The 20,990-nt window shown below is 45.3% G+C and overlaps 1 protein-coding gene and 1 long non-coding RNA gene across 7 annotated transcripts in view; one reads left to right on the top strand and one right to left on the bottom strand.

The window, feature by feature from the left end:
- Positions 1-4,356, bottom strand: part of UQCC1 (ubiquinol-cytochrome c reductase complex assembly factor 1) — a 255,738-nt gene extending 251,382 nt beyond the window's left edge. Inside the window, exon 1 of the mRNA XM_068263909.1 lies at positions 4,242-4,356. Coding sequence (XP_068120010.1) covers positions 4,242-4,265 — 24 coding nt within the window. The 5' untranslated portion in view covers positions 4,266-4,356. The remainder of the gene's footprint in view (positions 1-4,241) is intronic.
- The window catches only part of LOC137542184 (uncharacterized), a 126,219-nt gene continuing 109,477 nt past the window's right edge, over positions 4,249-20,990 (top strand). For all 6 annotated transcript variants that reach the window (XR_011025371.1, XR_011025369.1, XR_011025370.1 and 3 more), the window contains exons 1-2: positions 4,249-4,339; positions 15,175-15,215. This is a non-coding gene — a long non-coding RNA (uncharacterized lncRNA). The remainder of the gene's footprint in view (positions 4,340-15,174; positions 15,216-20,990) is intronic.

Genomic DNA, 20,990 nt, shown 5'->3' with positions numbered 1-20,990 from the left:
CGGGCAAACATGTCAGTACAAGATAAACGCACTGCGGGCAAACATGTCAGTACAAGATAAACGCACTGCGGGCAAACATGTCAGTACAAGATAAACGCACTGCGGGCAAACATGTCAGTACAAGATAAACGCACTGCGGGCAAACATGTCAGTACAAGATAAGCGCAATGCAGGCAAACATGTCAGTACAAAATGAACACAATTTGGGCAAATATGTCAGTACAAAATGTACACAATGTTGGCAAACACTTCACCTGCAAGAAAAAGCATTTACTCACCTGGCAGAAGACGTCCCCTCACGCAGCCGGCCTCTGGTGTGTGCAGCTCCCCCTGGCCTGGATGATCTTCAATCTCCCGCTCAGCCTCTCACAGGCAGAGCAGGGCTACGGCAAGATGGCGTCCGGAGGCGGAGCCCTGTACTGGAGACAAATAGTCTCCAATACAGGGCTCCGCCTCCGGACGCCATCTTCCCGTAGCCCTGCTCTGCCTGTGCCTGCCGGAGGAGAACATTGCAGGCTGGAGCGGGGCTGCGGGGAATGAACTAGCGCAGCGTCTAGTAGACGCTGCGGCTAGTTCACTGTACGGTGGCCAGAGTCCCGAGGCCGGGACGTCCCGCTGCTAAAAGCGGGACGTTTCCCGGGACCTCATGCAGCCTGGGACAGCGCCCCCCGAAGGCGGGACGCGTCCCGGGTAAAGCGGGACGTATGGTCACCGTACCTTAGCGCACCTAGGCTGCAAAAAAGTGTCATATGTGGTACCGCCGTGCTCAGGAAAAGTAGTATAATGTGTTTTGGGGTGTATTTTTACACATACCCATGCTGGCTGGGAGAAATCTCTCTGTAAATGGACAATTGTGTGTGTAAAAAAAAAAAAAAAAAAAAAAAAACACAATTGTCATTTATAGAGATATTTCTCCCACCCAGCATGGGTGTGTGTAAAAATACACCCCAAAACACATTATACTACTACTACTGAGTACGGCGGTACCACATGTGTGGCACTTTTTTACACCCCAAGTGCACTAAGGGGCCCAAAGTCCAATGAGTACCTTTAGGATTTCACAGGTCATTTTGCGACATTTGGTTTCAAGACTACTCCTCACGGTTTAGGGCCCCTAAAATGCCAGGGCAGTATAGGAACCCCACAAATGACCCCATTCTAGAAAGAAGACACCCAAAGGTATTCCATTAGGAGAATGGTGAGTTCATAGAAGATTTTATTTTTTGTCACAAATTAGCGGAAAATGACACTTTGTGAAAAAAAACAATTAAAATCAATTTCCGCTAACTTGCGACAAAAAATAAAATCTTCTATGAACTCGCCATACTCCTAACGGAATACCTTGGGGTGTCTTCTTTCTAGAATGGGGTCATTTGTGGGGTTCCTATACTGCCCTGGCATTTTAGGGGCCCTAAACCGTGAGGAGTAGTCTTGAAACAAAAATGACCTGTGAAATCCTAAAGGTACTCATTGGACTTTGGGCCCCTTAGCGCAGTTAGGGTGCAAAAAAGTGCCACACATGTGGTATCGCTGTACTCAGGAGAAGTAGTATAATGTGTTTTGGGGTGTATTTTTACACATACCCGTGCTGAGTGGGAGAAATCTCTCTGTAAATGGACAATTGTGTGTAAAAAAAAAATCAAACAATTGTCATTTACAGAGATATTTCTCCCACCCAGCATGGGTATGTGTAAAAATACACCACAAAACACATTATACTACTTCTCCTGAGTACGGCAATACCACATGTGTGGCACTTTTTTGCGGCCTAACTGCGCTAAGGGGCCCAAAGTCCAATGAGCACCTTTAGGCTTTACAGGGGTGCTTACAATTTAGCACCCCCCAAAATGTCAGGACAGTAAACACACCCCACAAATGACCCCATTTTGGAAAGTAGACACTTCAAGGTATTCAGAGAGGAGCATAGTGAGTCCGTGGCAGATTTCATTTTTTTTTTGTCGCAAGTTAGAAGAAATGGAAACTGTTTTGGTTTTTTTTGTCACAAAGTGTCATTTTCCGCTTACTTGTGACAAAAAAATAATATCTTCTATGAACTCACTATGCCTCTCAGTGAATACTTTGGGATGTTTTCTTTCCAAAATGGGGTCATTTGGGGGGTATTTATACTATCCTGGAATTCTAGCCCCTCATGAAACATGTCAAGTGGTCAGAAAAGGCAGAGATGCTGGAAAATGGGAAAATTCACTTTTTGCACCATAGTTTGTAAACGCTATAACTTTTACCCAAACCAATAAATATAGGCTGAATGGTTTTTTTTTAATCCAAAACATGTTTGTCCACATTTTTCGCGCTGCATGTATACAGAAATTTTACTTTATATGAAAAATGTCAGCACAGAAAGTTAAAAAAATTATTTTTTTGACAAAATTCATGTCTTTTTTGATGAATATAATAAAAAGTAAAAATCGCAGCACCAATCAAATAGCACCAAATGAAAGCTTTATTAGTGACAAGAAAAGGAGCCAAAATTCATTTAGGTGGTAGGTTGTATGAGCGAGCAATAAACCGTGAAAGCTGCAGTGGTCTGAATGGAAAAAAAAAGTGCCTGCTCTTTAAGGTAAAGTAACCTAAAGTAAAAAAAAAAAAAAAAAAAAATTAATTCACCTGGGGCTTCCCTCAGCCCCCTGCCGACGATCGGTGCCCTCGCAGCTCCGCTCCGATGCCTCTGCACCCGCCGGCAGAGGCGGCCTTTGGGGGTGGCAAGTGGGGCGATCGCCCCAGGCCCCGCACATGAAGAGGGCTCCGCATGTCATGTCTACCATACCATGTTCATTTTGGTGGTGGTGAAGGAAAGGTCTACAGAAGCCTAGCTGTTTGTGTTCTGAGCAGTGTGTCATTTACAAATACTCAGATTTTCCTATTTTGTTTTACACACCTTATATTTTGCGCCAACCCCCTTTTATTGCTCAGGTTTTCGTCTTTAGCATGCTTTACTGTACTATTGCATTTTTTGTAATGAATTTCTGCACTGACATGAAGCTTGCCAAATGTCAGATTAAGGTAACGTGCAAGAGCCTCGGCCTGAGGGCCCCAGGGGCATTTAGGTTAGTCAAGCACGGACTGCAGCTAGAGGGGGCTCAGGCTGGAGCTTCCAGACTGGCTGGGGATTGGTGCTAGGTTTCATGGGGAGCTAGGGATAGGTAGAGGCTGGCTGGGGAGCTAGGGACAGGTAGAGGCTGGCTGGGGAGCTAGGGACAGGTAAAGTTTGATTACATTACGTATTGTAATTGTTCCTATATTGGTTGGCTTAGTTTTTAAACAATAATAAGGCATACTGCTTTAGAGGTGGACAAGCCGGTGACTGTGGTGTTACAGTACATGGCCTTCACTTATGGCTCTAGGCCCCGCATATGACACTCGCCCCAGGCCCCGCGTACTCTAAGGCCGCCTCTGCCCGCCGGCGAACACTTCCGGTTTGGCCGTCACCGGCCGACAAGCATGGGAACGCGAGTGATTCTTCGTGTTCCCAGCCTGTATATCGCCCCCTATGCTGCTATTGCATGTTTATAGAAGGTTTAACGTTAAATATACACTAGTAATAACTGTTGCCCAAAGGAATAGTTTAGGCAATAGTGTTCTATTGATTGCCATACAGATAAACTGCAGGGCTATCTACTGAAAAGCCTGTTTTGTTTATGATAGAAATGGTGGGTGAAGGCAGCAAAGTGCTGCAAGATGTATGGAAACCCAAGTGGTGGGAGAAGAATGATATAACACACCCCATCAATAATCATTATTTGCTACTCACACTATATTTTCACCTCAGAAACAAGTCTAAGATATACATGCATTCCCACTCCAGCAAAAACGGTGGGGAAAGAAACTTTAAAAATCCACTGCAATTCTCTGTCCCTTCCTGCCTGTGGTTATCGAATCACAGCGTTATACAAGTCTTAGCATCTCTGTTGCATAAACGTCCAACACTACAGTAGTCATATGTGTATCCATTGCAAATCGTGATCAGTGTGTATCGGATCCATTGCAAAAGGACGTCTATACACATATAAAAGGCTGAGACTTCAATCCAGCTGAACAACACAGTCTATAGACTCAGACAGTCCACGAGGTCACCTTGTGTCATTCAGTGTACCTGTCCTCAGCTCACACTCCCCCATCACATACACATAGAATGACCCCCTGCAGCGAAAGAAGCCTCACAGCAGCACTGCAGACCGCACTATCTACACCTTCCGGGGGGGAGTCCAGTCATTTCTACTCACCCCTAATCTGACGAGTGCTGCCATAGCGACACCAGAAAGTTTACTTGCCGATTCGGCCCCAGCTTCTCATTCCATTCTACAGCCTAAGTACTTCCGAGGTAATCGCCTCTCCAGCATCCGCCCCTCACTGTGCAGGGCGGCAGCCATCTTGTGGTTGGTACACACATTTCTGTGCAAGGAAAGAGTTGGAGAGGAGACAAACTAGTAAACGTCTGGCATGTACTTGTGCCTAATTAGAGGAGATTAGTGCCAACACACGGTTTAATAATTATTCCATAGATGCAAGCACTCTGCAAGCTGTTTTTGTGACTCTAAAAATGTTTCTACTCAATTGATACATTGCTGATTTTAATAAGCTAATAAGAGAATATAGTGACTTAAGGGCTGGTTCGGAAGCGTTCGGAACGTCACGGTAAACGCTCCCATTCAAGTGAATGGGAGCGTTTACACCGAGCTTTTGCGCGCTTTTACCCGAACGCGGCGTTCAGGTCCCGATTTTCGCGAGCGTTCGGGCTGCCCCTGGAAGCGACATGTTGCTTCCAGGGAGCGGCCAACCGCGACGGCTAATGTTCCCCTAGGGGAAGAAAAAAACGCGACCGCATCACGACGTGACCGAAGGCTACTGAAAGCCTGACCGCGCAGCCGCCGCAACACCCCCAGACGCGACGCCACGCAGACGTCCGTCTGAACCAGCCCTTAGAACGGTCTGCTGGTGTTTGAATGATAAAATATGTTGTTGTTTGCCCATGAATTCTTTGTTATATGGGTCATTAGTGATGTCACAGTGTGTGTCAGAAGCATGACTTAACCGAAGCAGATAAAAAAAGGCTCAGTGGCAATGTTACAGGCCGCAGTTAGTGGCTATAAACAATAATTGTAGTGCCCATAATTGCCTGATAATACAGTATATATATATATATATATATATATATATATATATATATGCCACTTATAGCTGCTATTGACCATCTGTAGCTGCTAAGCGTGGCTTACAGTGGTTTGCAAAAGTATTCGGCCCCCTTGAAGTATTTTGTCATATTACTGCCACAAACATGAATCAATTTTATTGGAATTCCACGTCAAAGACCAATACAAAAGTGGTGTACACGTGAGAAGTGAAATGAAAATCATACATAATTCCAAACATTTTTTTTACAAATAAATAACTGCAAAGTGGGGTGTGCGTAATAATTCAGCCCCCTTTGGTCTAAGTGCAGTCAGTTCCCCATAAACATTGCCTGATGAGTGCTAATGACTAAATAGAGGGCACCTGTGTGTAATCTAATGTCAGTACAAATACAGCTGCTCTGTGAAAGCCTCAGAGGTTGTCTAAGAGAATATTGGGAGCAACAATACCATGAAGTCCAAAGAACACACTAGACAGGTCAGGGATACAGATATTGAGAAATTTAAAGCAGGCTTAGGCTACAAAAAGATTTTTAAAGCCTTGAACATCCCACGGAGCACTGTTCAAGCGATCATTCAGAAATGGAAGGAGTATGGCACAACTGTAAACCTACCAAGACAAGGCCCTCCACCTAAACTCACAGGCCGAACAATGAGAGTGCTGATCAGAAATGCAGTCATGAGGCCCATGGTGACTCTGGACGAGCTGCAGAGATCTACAGCTCAGGTGGGGGAATCTGTCCATAGGACAACTATTAGTCGTGCACTGCACAAAGTTGGCCTTTATGGAAGAGTGGTAAGAAGAAAGCCATTGTTAACAGAAAAGCATAAGAAGTCCCGTTTGCAGTTTGCCACAAGCCATGTTGGGGACACAGCAAACATGTGGAAGAAGGTGTTCTGGTCAGATGAGACCAAAATGGAACTTTTTGGCCAAAATGCAAAACACTATGTGTGGCAGAAAACTAACACTGCACATCACTCTGAACACACCATCCCCACTGTCAAATATGGTGATGGCAGCATCATGCTCTGGGGGTGCTTCTCTTCAGCAGGGACAGGGAAGCTGGTCAGAGTTGATGGGAAGATGGATGGAGCCAAATACAGGGCAATCTTGGAAGAAAACCTCTTGGAGTCTGCAAAAGACTTAAGACTGGGGCGGAGGTTCACCTTCAGCAGGACAACAACCCTAAACATAAAGCCAGGGCAACAATGGAACAAAACATATCCATGGGAACAAAACATATCCATGTGTTAGAATGGCCCAGTCAAAGTCCAGATCTAAATCCAATCAAAAATCTGCGGCAAGATCTGAAAACTGCTGTTCACAAACTGTCCATCTAATCTGACTGAGCTGAAGCTGTTTTGCAAAGAAGAATGGACAAGGATTTCAGTCTCTAGATGTGCAAAAGCTGGTAGAGACATACCCTAAAAGGCTGGCATCTGTAATTGCAGCAAAAGGTGGCTCTACAAAGTATTGACTCGGGGGGCTGAATAATATCACGCACACCACTTTGCAGTTATTTTGTTTTTTTAAATGTTTGGAATCATGTATGATTTTTGTTCCACTTCTCACGTGTACACCACTTTGTATTGGTCTTTCACGTGGAATTCCAATAAAATTGATTCATGTTTGTGGCAGTAATATGACAAAATGTGGAAAACTTCAAGGGGGCCGAACACTTTTGCAAACCATTGTATATGGTGTTAAAAATATTGAGGGTTAAGAGGCAGGGGTCTTTAGTGACAAGTGCTAGGAATGTATGTAGGGTGTCCTTGGGGGTTAAGGTTAGACTCTGGGGGAAGGGGAGTTAAAGGATCAAAGTTAACTAAAATTCTAAATGCCACATATATATTCCAGTAATTACTAGCAAATAGCAATACAAAGGCTTTTTTTTCATATTTTCTTGTTTTATGTGACGAAAATATGACATTACATAGTTACATAGTTATTTTGGCTGAAAAAAGACATACGTCCATCGAGTTCAACCAGTACAAAGTACAACTCCAGCCCGTCCCCCACATACCCCTGTTGATCCAGAGGAAGGCGAAAAAAACCCCACCAGGCATGGTCCAATTAGCCCCAAATGGGAAAAATTCCTTCCCGACTCCAGATGGCAATCAGATAAAATCCCTGGATCAACATCATTAGGCATAACCTAGTAATTGTAGCCATGGATGTCTTTCAACGCAAGGAAAGCATCTGAGCCCCCTTTAAATGCAGGCATAGAGTTTGCCATAACGACTTCCTGTGGCAATGCATTCCACATCTTAACCACTCTTACTGTAAAGAACCCTTTCCTAAATAAATGGCTAAAACGTTTTTCCTCCATGCGCAGCTCATGTCCTCTAGTCCTTTGAGAAGGCCTAGGGACAAAAAGCTCATCCGCCAAGCTATTATATTGCCCTCTAATGTATTTATACATGTTAATTAGATCTCCTCTAAGGCGTCTTTTCTCTAGACTAAATAAACCCAGTTTATCTAACCTTTCTTGGTAAGCGAGACCTTCCATCCCACGTATCAATTTTGTAGCTCGTCTCTGCACCTGCTCTAAAACTGCAATATCTTTTTTGTAATGTGGTGCCCAGAACTGAATTCCATATTCCAGATGTGGCCTTACTAGAGAGTTAAACAGGGGCAATATTATGCTAGCATCTCGAGTTTTTATTTCCCTTTTAATGCATCCCAAAATTTTGTTCGCTTTAGCTGCAGCGGCTTGGCATTGAGTACGATTATTTAACTTGTTGTCGATGAGTACTCCTAAGTCCTTCTCCAAGTTTGATGTTCCCAACTGTATCCCATTTATTTTGTATGGTGCTAGACCATTGGTACGACCAAAATGCATGACATTAACAGAGAACAGTTTTCACAGTGGCCATTACTATGGAGGATTGTGTCCAGTACATCCAGCATACAGAAACAATCTTCACTGGCTGTAATTCTGTGAGTAAACCATGTTCAGAATGATAGGAAGCAGAAATATATGGTAGCTTCAAATAAAGTGTGCAAATAACTCATCAGCTGCATTTCTGTGTGCCTGATCTTGCGTATCTCTCTCTGCCTCGCAGTGTATTGGTAGAGGGAGGGTTCTGTGTAAGAATAGGTTTAGGTTAGGTCACAGCAAAGCATCAGTAAAGATTACCAATATTTTACTTGGATTTAAGTAGTAGAATATTGGTAACTTTACCAATATTGTACTAGTGGCTATTTGTGACACCGTTTTTAGTGAGCGCCTTTTTTACATATACACTGTCCTAACTGTGTCCCTATTTCTCATCAAAATGTGAAAGGTGTGTTTTAAAGAGAACCTGAGACTGGGGAATTTAATAATTATACATATCTGAGGCTTCTTCCAGCCACCTCCACGCTTCCTTGCCATCCTCCTGCACCATCTGGATCCTCTGCAATTTGGCCATAAAGTCCTCCAGTCTTGGGCGTACTGTGCATGCGAACCCTGACCGCACTAGTACCCCATCATGCTCCCTTCTCCCATGCATGCGCGCATCTGGACTGCATCTGCACTGCATCTGCACTGACTGGCCCCAACTGAAGGGCTTTCGGGGGCGAATTGCGGAGGATCCAGGTGGCACAGGAGGGTGGTGAGGGAGCAACCAGCCTGGAGGGGGCTGGAGGAAGCCCTAGGTATGTATAATATTTTTAAATGCCCCCGTATCAGGTACAGTGCTGCCCTTAATTATTCTTACCCCTGGCAAAAGTAGACTTAAAGTTACTTTTATTCAACCAGCATGTCATTTTTTGATGGAAAATGACATAGGTATCTACCAAAATATAATAAGACAACGTACAAGAGGCATTATTGGGAGGGGGGGGGGGGGAATTCTCAGCTTTTATTTACATTTGAGCAGTGGCCAGTCCAAAATTATTCATACCCTTCACAAACTGTCACAGGCCCAGTGCACACCGAGCGGTTTTTGGAGTGATCCACCCGCCACATCCGCCTGGAAAAATGCTTGGCTATTGTATTGCAATGGGATGGTGCACACCGGCGGTTTGAGGTTGCCAAGCCGCAAACGCGCCTCCTGCTGCGCGTTTGCGGTTTGCTAAAAAACCTCAAACCGCCGGTGTGCACCACACATTGAAATACAATAGCCAAGCGTTTTCACTGGCTGATGCGGCTGGTGGATCGCATACAAAATCCGCTTGGTGTGCACCCGGCCAAATATCTGTTCTCTGCTCCCAAAACCGCTAGCGTTTTGACGATCTGCTAGCGGTTTTGGTGTGCACTGGGCCACAGTCTGGGGGAAAATCCTAAGTTCTATACGCTTGGAAATAGTGTAAGCTGTTTTAAAGCATCCTAATTACAATGATTAACTAGGAACAGCTGTTTTAATCAACTCAACAGGTGAAAAACAGCAGCTCTCTGCAGCTGGTTTGTGGACAGTCATGGCTAAGACAAAGGAGCTCAGCGAGGACCTGTGGCTGTGCATTGTGGCTGCTCACAAGTCAGAAAAAGGGCTACAAGGCCATTTCTAAATGTTTTCAAGTTCCAGTGGCTACAGTGCAAAGAATTATTAAAAAATACAAGATTTTCTGCACTGTGGAAAATCTCAGAGGACGTGGTCAAAAGTGACACCTGTGCTAGCCAGGAGGATAGTGAGAGAGGTGAAAAAGAATTCAAGGATCACCACCAAGTCCATCCTGGTGAATCTGGGCTCTGTTAGTGGCAATGTCTGGTGGCAAAGGCAGACAATCCAACAGACACTGCACACTGCTGGGTTCCACAGATGTAGACCAAGGAGGATGCCACTTCTCCAGATAAGGCACACAAAAGCTCACTTGGCCTTCTCAAATGTTCATCTGGACAAAGAAGACTTCTGGTCTTCTGTGTTACGGTCAGAAGAAACAAAAATTGAATTGTTTCGTCACAATGATGTTTCCTTCATTTGGCGTAAAAAAGGAGAAGCCTTCAACCCAAAGAACACCATCCCCACTGTCAGACATGTTGGTGGGAACCTAATGCTTTGGTGTTGTTTTTTCAGCCAATGGACCAGGCAACCTAATCACAGTAAACGCACCATGAAAAAAGAGCAATACATGAGGATTCTCAACGACAACAACAGGCAGTCTGCAGAGGAACTTGGTCTTGGGCACCAGTGGCATAGCTAGAGATTATGGGGCCCCATAGAAAAACTTTCATGGGGCCCTTAGATGTAGGCTCTGTTTAGCTATGCCACCTGTACCCTATGGATATGAGTTAAATGCCAATTCACATTCTTGTGCAATCTACACTGCATACTTTCCTGGAGCACTGATAGTCACAAGGTGGAAAAACACAAGAAAGTTAATAGTGAATACATCAAGCCACCTGGGCCCCCTCTGCTCCAGGGCCCCATAGCAGCTACTATGGATATTGCTTCGCCCCTGCCTTGGGCACCAGTGGACATTTTAGCATGACAATGACCCAAAACACACAGCAAAAGTGGTGTGGTGAAGAAATGGTTAACAGACAACAACATTAACGTAATTTTGGACTGGACACTTTTTGCCAGGGCTGTGGAGTCGGAGTCGTGGAGTCGGAGTCGTGGAGTCGGGCAATTTTGGGTGCCTGGAGTCGGGAAAAAATGCTCAGACTCTGACTCCTAATGAATTTGTTACTGTAATTAAAATAGAAAATATGATAAAATGTTCTATTTCTCAGATAATAGTCATTAAAAATAATGTATATATACAGTATATATACAGTAATAGCTATGCTTAGTCCACAAAAAATGAAATAAACCAATCAAAATTAGTTACTTGTGCTGCTTCAATAAAGCAGTCCCCGTATTTTTAAGGTCAGATATACATATCTGATTGTGACTGTATATACAGTATGATGTGTACACAGGAATCTCTTATATATAGTAAATAACATCTATGCTGTAAGAATAAAGCCTGATGTGTAGCCGTGTCACTAATAGAGATGGTCAATGAGATGGAAATAATTCTGCACTGATGCTGATTTATGCAAATGTATGCACTCCCTTTGCTGATGAAATCAAATAATTTGATATGTTGTTAAAATTTGGTTTGGTGACTACAAATTAAAGGGTACCTGAGATGGATGAAAAGTAAAGTTTTATACATACCTGGGGCCAGGGCAGTTTCTAGGCTAAAATGCACCCAGTGCGAGAGTGTAAAAATTGCGCCCCCCCCCCCCCCCCCCCCGTGCCGGAGCCAGGTATAGGTGCCTGCAGTATATGTTAGCTAGGTCTAGTTGCACTCAGTATAGGTAGTGGGCTATAGGTCCCCCCAATATAGGTAGCCAGGCATAGGTGCCCCAGTATAATTGCCCCCAGTATAGATTAGCCAGGTGGGTGCCTCCAGTATAGGTATCCAGTATAGTTCAGGGGCGGACTGGCCAGGGGGGCAATCTCCCCCCAGGCCACCTTTTATTCAGTGATTTAGGGTAGGTTTGGTGTCTGGTGTATTGGGGTTTGTTGTAAGGCAATGTGAAACTTGAGGCTAGCTGATAAAAGTGCAATCAGAGGACAGGCAAGCTGGTAAATATACACAGCATGATGCAGAGCTTGCCTGGAGGCTCCGTGTGCAAACATCTGTCTGGTCTCTCCCCATTGTTATTATGACTACATGTGTGGGTAAGGTGTTATACAAGATAAAGTTTTTGACAGTCCCTAGAATCCAGGAGGGCTACTTTCTGACTTGTGTGAGAGACTGACAGGGACAGGAGTCCTATTACAGGCAAGTAGCCTCTGTGTGATGTGCAATACAGATAAGCTCTCTGCTCCATCTCAGGCTATTCTCAATTTCTCTCCACTCCTCCTCTCTCTGGGCTAGTGCACGCCAAAATCGCAATAGCAATCGCTAGCAATTTGTGAGTGTGATTTTGTGAAACAATTTTCAAAACGTTTTTTTTTTTTATGAATTGCTCCAAAAAATGCTACATGCAGTGTGTAGCATTTTTTGGAGCAATTCATTAAAAAATAGCTCTGAAAATCGCTTCACAAAATCACACTCACAAATTGCTAGCGATTGCTATTGCGATTTTTGCGTGCACTAGCCCAGAGGAGTGGAGAGAAATTGAGAATAGCCTGAGATGGAGCAGAGAGCTTATCTGTATTGCACATCACACAGAGACTACTTGCCTATCATAGGACTCCTGTCCCTGACAGTCCCTCACACAAGTCAGAAAGCAGCCCTCCTGGAGTCTAGGGACTGTCAAAAACTTTTCAACTTGTATAACACCTTACCCACACATGCAGTCATAATAACAATGGGGAGAGACCAGACAGATGTTTGCCCACAGACCCTTCAGGCAAGCTCTGCATCATTCATGCTGTGTATATTTGCCAGCTTGCCTGTCTTCTGATTGCACTTTTATCAGCTAGCCTCAAGTTTCACATTGCCTTACAACAAACCCAAATACACCAGACACCAGACCTGCCCTAAATCACTGAATGAAATGTGGCCTGGGGGGAGATTGCCCCCCTTCCCCCCTGGCCAGTCAGTGTAGCTGTATACAGTGCTTCCCTGAACTAATTACTTTGCAGTCCCCTGGGGAGAGGGAGGGAGAGTTCACAGCGCCCTTTGGCTGTCTGCGCTCAGGGCTGCCGCACGGCTGCACGGCCCCTAGAAACGGGTCTGCCTGGGGCTTCCTCTAGCCCCCTTCAGGCTAATCAGTCCCTCGCTGTCCTCCACCACCCGGATCTTCTGCTATGAGTCCTGGTAATTCAGCCAGTCAGCGCTGTCCGGCCGCATGCCACTCCCACAGCCAGGAACATTTTGCACCTGCACAATAGTGCTGCACAGGTGTAGTATGCTCCTGGCGGCGGAGTGTGTGCATGCGCACTACGCCCGACTGGCTAAAGTACCTGGACTCATAGCAGAAGATCCAGGTGGTGGAGGAGGACAACAAGGGACTGATTATCCTGAAGGCGGCTGGAGGAAGCCCCAGGTATGTATAAAACTTTAATTCAATCTGTCTCAGGTTTACTTTGTTACACAGTAGTACTATACTCTACATATGCACTCCCCACAGAGCTGCAGGGAATCCACTGAGAATGCTGTGCACATTGAACACAGAGGTGTTGTCTGTCACCCATAAACCTTGTTCAGATTGTGCATGAAGAATGTGTAATAGAGGAAGAATCTCCTCATTCCCCTGCAGAGTACCTGCACATCACTCTTACATGTACCCACACTTACATTGCCTAGGGCCTGATAGATGTTCTTTGTTCCGGTTTGTACCTTTTACAAGTACTCTTACCAAGGACTAGTTTTAGTCTAAAGGGAATAAATATAGTAGTCTACATATCCTTCTCACTTCAGTTGTCTTGTAAAATTCCTAAGCGTTGGCAGTTAACCAGCCGGGCGGTATGGACGAGCTCAGCTCGTCCATTACCGCCAGAGGGTGCCGCTCAGGCCTTGCTGGGCCGATTTTCATGAAATAAAAAGCAGCACACGCAGCCGGCACTTTGCCAGCCGCGTGTGCTGCCTGATCGCCGCCGCTCTGCGGCGATCCGCCGCGAGCAGCGGCGAAAGAGGGTCCCCCCAGCCGCCTGAGCCCTGCGCAGCCAGAACAAATAGTTCCGGCCAGCGCTAAGGGCTGGATCGGAGGCGGCTGACGTCAGGACGTCGGCTGACGTCCATGACGTCACTCCGCTCGTCGCCATGGCGACGAAGTAAACAAAACACGGAAGGCCGCTCATTGCAGCCTTCCGTGTCACTTTTGGCCGCCGGAGGCGATCAGAAGAACGCCTCCGGAGCGCCCTCTAGTGGGCTTTCATGCAGCCAACTTTCAGTTGGCTGCATGAAATAGTTTTTTTTTTATTTAAAAAAAACCCTCCCGCAGCCACCCTGGCGATCTTAATAGAACGCCAGGGTGGTTAAGAGACAAATTTCATGTTACATACTGTTAATCAACAAAATTGTAATATGCAAATTAGAGGAGTCGAGGAGTCGGAGTCGGTGGAATCCTAAACTGAGGAGTCGGAGTCGGTGGATTTTTGGACCGACTCCACAGCCCTGCTTTTTGCCACAATAATTCCTCTTGTACACCGTCTTATTATATTTTGGGAGACACCTATGTCATTTCCCGTCACAAAATTACTTGCTGGTTGAATAAAAGTGACTTTAAGTCAAAAGGGGAATGAATAATCATGGGCAGCACTGTACATGAAGACTCACTATATGGGCAAATGCTAGGGAAATCACCATTTAAGGGGAGCACAGTGCGCTACTGGGAGGGCTACTGTATGGGAGAGCATTCTATGGTGGAAATCATTACTATGGGGAGCACTACTGGGGGGAATCACCATATAAAAGGATTACTGTATTGTTGAGCACTATGGGGGGAATCAGTATATGGAGGATCACTATAAGGCTCCCTGCACACTGCATGCGATTCCGATTCCGCTTTTTAATCAGTTTTTACATCCGATTCCGATTTTTAACTTTTACTGCATGCTGCATTTTTTTGATCCGTCTTTCTGTTTAATGTATTCAGGGAAAATCAGAATCGCAAAATGGATTTGCAGTGTGCAGGGAGCCTTAGGGGAATCACCAAATGAAGGGAACACGGTATGGGGGTGGGGGGTATTACTGTGGGTATTGCTGTATTGGAGAGCACGGTATGGGAGAGTACTAATGGAGGGATCACTTTATGAGGGAGCATTGTAAGCACTACTAAGGAGAGCACTGTATGAGGAAAAGCTACTGGAGGATCACTACATGAGGGAAGTGCTGTGCAGGGGGAGCATCACTGGGGCATTGTAACTGGTGCAGGGAGGGGTACACTTAGAGCAGCCGCAGCTATGTTTGGGAGTGAGAATTCACCGATATTTAAAATATCAGCAATATCTAGGTAGGGGCTTCTAATGTAGAGTGTAATAACAGTGGGTGTTTTAACTGAGGACACTATAATAAAGAAAATAAAATGGGAAATTATAAATAATTATACATGTAGCCCGACAAATTAGGGTGCTGTGGGAGGGCTATATGGCTACTCATGTGTTTTGCTATTTTTCTTTATTAATAGTACTTTTTGCTTTATTATTTGTCTTAAAGCAGAACTGCAGGCAAAATTGTCCATCTGCTGCAAGCTTATAAAGGTAAAAACTTTTATGTTTCGGAAAAGGTTAATATGTTTACTTTCATTTTCTCCTGGGGTCCTTATCATTGTTACAGAGTGAGCCCTCCAGGCAGCGAAGATATAGTTATTTTATCTCTAACTGCAGTAGACAAGGCTCATTTGTAGCATATAGTAGCATATTGAGCAATAGTATATGTGGTCAGTAGAAGAGCCAGGCACCACTGTGCCTGAAGAAGCGGGATCAAACCTGTGAAACGCGTTGCATATTTGGAGTTCATAAATAAAATATATTGACTGTCTTTACTACAGTCGTTGTGTGTCTACTTGGAGGAGGTAAGTCCACCACTACCTCCTCTGTTTACCAAGAATTTGTTTTTTTAAGCTCATTTAGCTTCCTCTTATCCTTTTGGCGCCTCTGTTCTCCTGCATAATATTGAGTCCACCCTGACTGGAGGGTTGAACCCCCTTTTTCTCGTCTACAGAGAGCGACTTCTTATTCCTGAGTGGGGTCAGGAAAATCTCCCCACCTGCTTTTACAGTGGTTGCCTAATGGTAACCCTGGTTTGTGAGTATTAATATTTACTCTGTCTAGTAACCATTTACCAGTACATATTACACTATTGGGGCTCTTGGTGTTCCTTGTTTTTAAGACACAATGGTTGCTCATTGCGACGCCGCACTGAGCCTCTGATCTGAGTAATAAGACAGACGACAGACAGACTGGCTGTTAGCGAACAAGATGCAATGGTTGCTCAGGGCGACCACCGCCTGAGTCTCTGACTGAGTAACAAGACAGACAATAGAGAGACAGACGGAATGCGCGCCAATCTAATTGCTGCCCCAATGATAGCAAGCATCCACACTGACTTAAACAAGACAGACAAGTAAGGGCGTAACTAATAGCTACCGCAGCCTATAGTTACGTACACAGGAAATAGGTCAAGCAGGAACAGACAGGCAGAAGGAATGTTTGCGTAGCAGTAGCAAACATCCACACAGATACAAACCAAGACAAACAGGTAGGAGCGTAACTAATTGCAACCGCTGCCTTAGTCATGTCCTCAGGAACAGAGCAAGCAAGATAACTACCAGTCACAAACGTGGTGAAGGCAGTCACGAGCTAGCAGGGTAGTAAGACTCCACTGCACCCCCGCGGGTGCAGTGACCATCCAGGCAGGCAAGGTAATGCAAAGCAAAGCAATACAAAATACACATTCACAGCATGGACCCAGCAACAACTCAGGTAAGCTGTATGCTATGTCAGGCAAGGTCTGGAATAAGAGGCAGGCTTTTATGTGGACATCAGCCAATGGAAACTGACATGCAAATTCCCACACAGCTGAATGGTAATCATGCAATCCTGTGCTACACTAATTGAAAGCTGCAAGCTGTCTAGGAATGGACAGAACTCTCATTACAAATGCATGCCAGATTATGCAACCACATGCATGTAAGAAATCCACGACTGTCTGACTGCAGTTCAACTGCAGCCAGCCTTAGCTGGATTTATGTCAACATCCTGAGCTACTCTGAACTGCAGTATACTTGCAAACAGCAATGACCCTCACGGCAAATGCAAACAAAACCAAGCAACCAAATGCAGGCAGAAATATCAAAACTGCTCGGCTGCAGCTCCACTGCAACCAGCAGGAGGGATCCTTACAAGTGTAGTATGTTTTAGACAGTGTGAAGTGAAGTAATAACGTAGAGTTATACTCACAAGTGTAGGTTACCATTAGGCAACCACTTCATAAGCATTAGGGGAACTTGAACCCGTCCCCTCGGGGTATGTTAAGATGTCGCTCTCTGTAGACAGGAGAAAATAGGGGTAAACCTCTCCATCGGGTGGACTCAGTATTTGTTACAACAATGAAACAGAGGTGCCAATCAGGGTTTAAAAAGAATTAAAATAGGGGAAGCAGTACTCACCTCCCCGAAGAAGATTCAACACGAATTTTAGCAACAAAAACTTTAATAGAGTACTCCAAAATATGCAACGAGCATATATGCAAAGCAGGAGCAGCTTTTTGAATTTGAATAAGATTCGTGTTGAATCTTCTATGGGGAGGTGAGTACTACTTCTACCATTTTTATTCATTTTAACATTGTTTTACCCCGATCGGCGCCTCTGTTTTATCGTTGTGACAAATAAAAATAAAGCCATCCACCTGGCAATGCAGTATGATATGGATTTTTGAATCCTAAAGCCACACACATAGCAGATAACTGTCACCTAAACTAATCATTTGAGGTAATGTCAGGTGATAGTTTATCCATAATCATTATACAGACATGCTGCATAGCTCTCTGCTGAGTAATCAGTTCTATTATATCGAGCGCAAAACTGCCTAGGGCTCCCCACTATACAAACTGTGGCTATGCGCCCACTACTTGTAGCCGCAGTTTGTACAGTGGGTGTCCCCAGCACCTGCTATTTTATTGGGCACCTCTGACACCCAAATTGCCAGTAGTGGCCACCATCCACAACTATTAACATAGGCGCCTATAGCGGCACCCATATTATTGGCGTATAAGGTTAGACATCGAAGGGGGGCTTAAGGATAGTTAACGCTTGGAGGGAAGGGTGTCTTAGGGTTAGGTATTGGCAGGGGGTCTTAAGGTTAAACATTGCATGGGGAAATGGGATTCTAGGGTTTGACATCATCACGGGGGGATCTTAAAGTCAGGCATTGCCGGGGGGAGGGGGTTCTTAGAGTTAGGCATCGATGGGGGTCCTTAGAGTTGAGCATCGCCGTGGAGCTCAATTAGTGTTAGACCATAGTATAATCTGACCGCTAATTACAGTGGATATTACAACAGCCATCAGCTTCGGATTTTCAGCAAGGGTGATTGCTATATGGGAGGCCACTGATGTTAGACAACACCTTTACACATGTTAGATTGTCAGGACCGGTTACTTAAAATGACAAACATCTTATGTGTATTCAGAGCTTAAAGGGGCACTACGGCGAAAAATTTAAAAATTTAAAATATGTGCAAACATAGACAAATAAGAAGTACGTTTTTTCCAGAGTAAAATGAGCCATAAATTACTTTTCTCCTATGATGCTGTCACTTACAGTACATAAGTGACAGGTTTTGGACTAGTCCATCTCTTCATAGGGGATACTCAGCAAGACTTTTATTCTTTATAAAGGTATTCCCTAAAAAGGATTTATACAAAGATGCTGGCCGGCTTCTCTGCTCCCTACACAGTTTTTTGGCAGTTGGACAGAGCAACTGCCATTCACTAAGTGCTTTTGAAAATAAATATATCCCTGAGAATCCCCTATAAAGAGATGGACTAGTCCAAACCCTGTCACATCTGTCAGATTTCTACAACTTATTTAAAACAGCATGATGAGCAATCTGTAACAGCGACAGCCCTGCTGTTTCGGTCTATGCGACCTTTCTCAAGCCGTTCAGCATTATTTGTATATGTTTGTACATATTTACAATTTTACAGTTTTTCGCTGTAGTGCCCCTTTAAAGGGAAGGTTCAGGGAGGGTGCCTAAAAAAATAAAAATCAATTTCCACTTACCTGGGGCTTCCTTCAGCCCGTGGCAGGCAGGAGGTGCCCTCGCCGCCGCTCCGCAGGCTCCCGGTGGTCTCCGGTGGCCGACCCGACCTGGCCAGGCCGGCTGCCAGGTCGGGCTCTTCTGCGCTCCAAGGCCCGGCACTTCTGCGTCCCACGCCGGCGCGCTGACGTCATCGGACGTCCACCGGGCTGTACTGCGCAGGCGCAGTAGTTCTGCGCCTGCGCAGTACAGCGCGGCGGACGTCCGATGACGTCAGCGCGCCGGCGTGGGACGCAGAAGTGCCGGGCCTTGGAGTGCAGAAGAGCCTGACCTGGCAGCCGGCCTGGCCAGGTCGGGTCGGCCACCGGAGACCACCGGGAGCCTGCGGAGCGGCGGCGAGGGCACCTCCTGCCTGCCACGGGCTGGAGGAAGCCCCAGGTAAGTGGAAATTGATTTTTATTTTTTAGGCACCCTCCCTGAACCTTCCCTTTAAGACTGAGACATATGTATTGCAACCGTGTGCTTAGCAGATTGGCAAGAATTCAGTTTTATGAATTTCACAAGCAACTGAATATTTTGGCAAAGTAAAAAAAAAGCCCTTCAGGTTGTACTACTAGATGAAAGATTTTGTCCAGCTTGTAAATTACCCCTATAGAGTTAAAATCCAACTCAATGGGGTTTTTCACATTCAGTAGTGCTATGGTCAGCATTTTCCCTAATGAATAACCCCTATAAAGTTCCAGACTGACGGAGAGGATTCTTCCACCTGTATAGATGGATGGAGCCTCTCCTGCCAGCTTTTTTTTTAAGTTCCAAGATTCCTATTTGACTTCCCAGTAATCACTAAAGCTGAAACCGTAGACTGTTCCTGTGTACAGAAGCAGTTGGTCTAGTTGAAGTGGCTGTCTGTGCCCTGTGGATTCTTATTACAGCTTTATGATAGATCAGTCACTGATTTATATGTACCTGGCATCTCTCCGGCTCTGCTAATGCAATGCCCAATGTTTCTTTTCTGTCACTTAGCTACAATGTTAAAATGTTAAAAAAGCACTGTAGAGCTGTAAAGTAGAGCACAGTAAATTATTCAGGAAAACCAGTTTTACTGTAATTTTCATGGTCTCATCATCAGAAACACTTCCTGTATATCTATATATTGCTGTACATTGAATGTAGGGCGGCCCTTGCAGTGATGTCACAACCTAGGCTGTTTAGCTATGGAGATTTCTCTCCCCAGTGCATTCTGGGATCCCAGATATATTTTATGCTGGATTTGGATCTATCAGTAAATAAACATTCCGCAGAGATCACCAAATAAGGTTTCAGTTTAAAATTGTGTCACTTATGGGGCTTATAAGTAGAGATGTTGCGAACTGTTCGCTCGGCGAAAATCTCTGGGGCTTTTACTACTTCCGGGTCGCTCTGACCCGGAGTAGTACGCCTGCGCTGCCCGGCGAAGCGCGTCCTAGATCGCGCTCCTGTTGCCGGGCACTCTCTGCGCATGTGCGTGACGTCGTTCATGACATCACGCACATGCGCAGAGAGTGCCCGGCAACAGGAGCGCAATCTAGGACGCGCTTCGCCGGGCAGCGCAGGCGTACTACTCCGGGTCAGAGCGACCTGGAAGTAGTAAAAGCCCCACGTATTCAGAGATGTTCGCCGGCGAACGGTTCGGGAACCGTTCGCTACATCTCTGCTTATAAGACCTACAGAGCCCACAAAGGAAGAAGCCAGAGCCATCCACTTGTATTATGCTATTTTTTAAATTCATTCCAGACATGAGACTGTCACACAGATGAACGATGTTTTGGAGCGTAATACATGTGGATGGTGCCGGCTTCTTCCTTTGTGAGATATTTTATCACCTGGTTACCGGACAGCCGTAGCATATCCAACCTGCAAATATTCGACAGAGTGCATCCTCTTCTCTGTTGCTGCGACCTACAGAGCCCAGAGGCATTATAGTAGTGGTACACAGAGAACTGCAGACTGCTGCGGCTCTCTGTTAGCAGTCTGCTTTAAAGGAAACCTAAACCAATGTAATTATGGTATCAAATTGAAATTTATTTATGAGGTAAAGCAAGCACTTACTGCAGTGTCTGCACTTTTATATTTGTCCCCGTCCTCTGCAATTGCATCCATTGTTCCCCATCGTGTTCCCCATCGACTGGCCAGTTGATGAGTTACAGGCACTTAGCGCCGATCTCTCTCTCCTGTATGAGGTACGCATGCGGCTTGTTTTCACCTCTCACTCCATGCGCACGCACTCGCTACCAAC

Source organism: Hyperolius riggenbachi, chromosome 12 (assembly GCF_040937935.1).
Source record: "Hyperolius riggenbachi isolate aHypRig1 chromosome 12, aHypRig1.pri, whole genome shotgun sequence".
NCBI classification, from domain to species: Eukaryota; Metazoa; Chordata; class Amphibia; order Anura; family Hyperoliidae; genus Hyperolius; species Hyperolius riggenbachi.
This window is presented reverse-complemented; position numbering and strand designations above follow the sequence as displayed.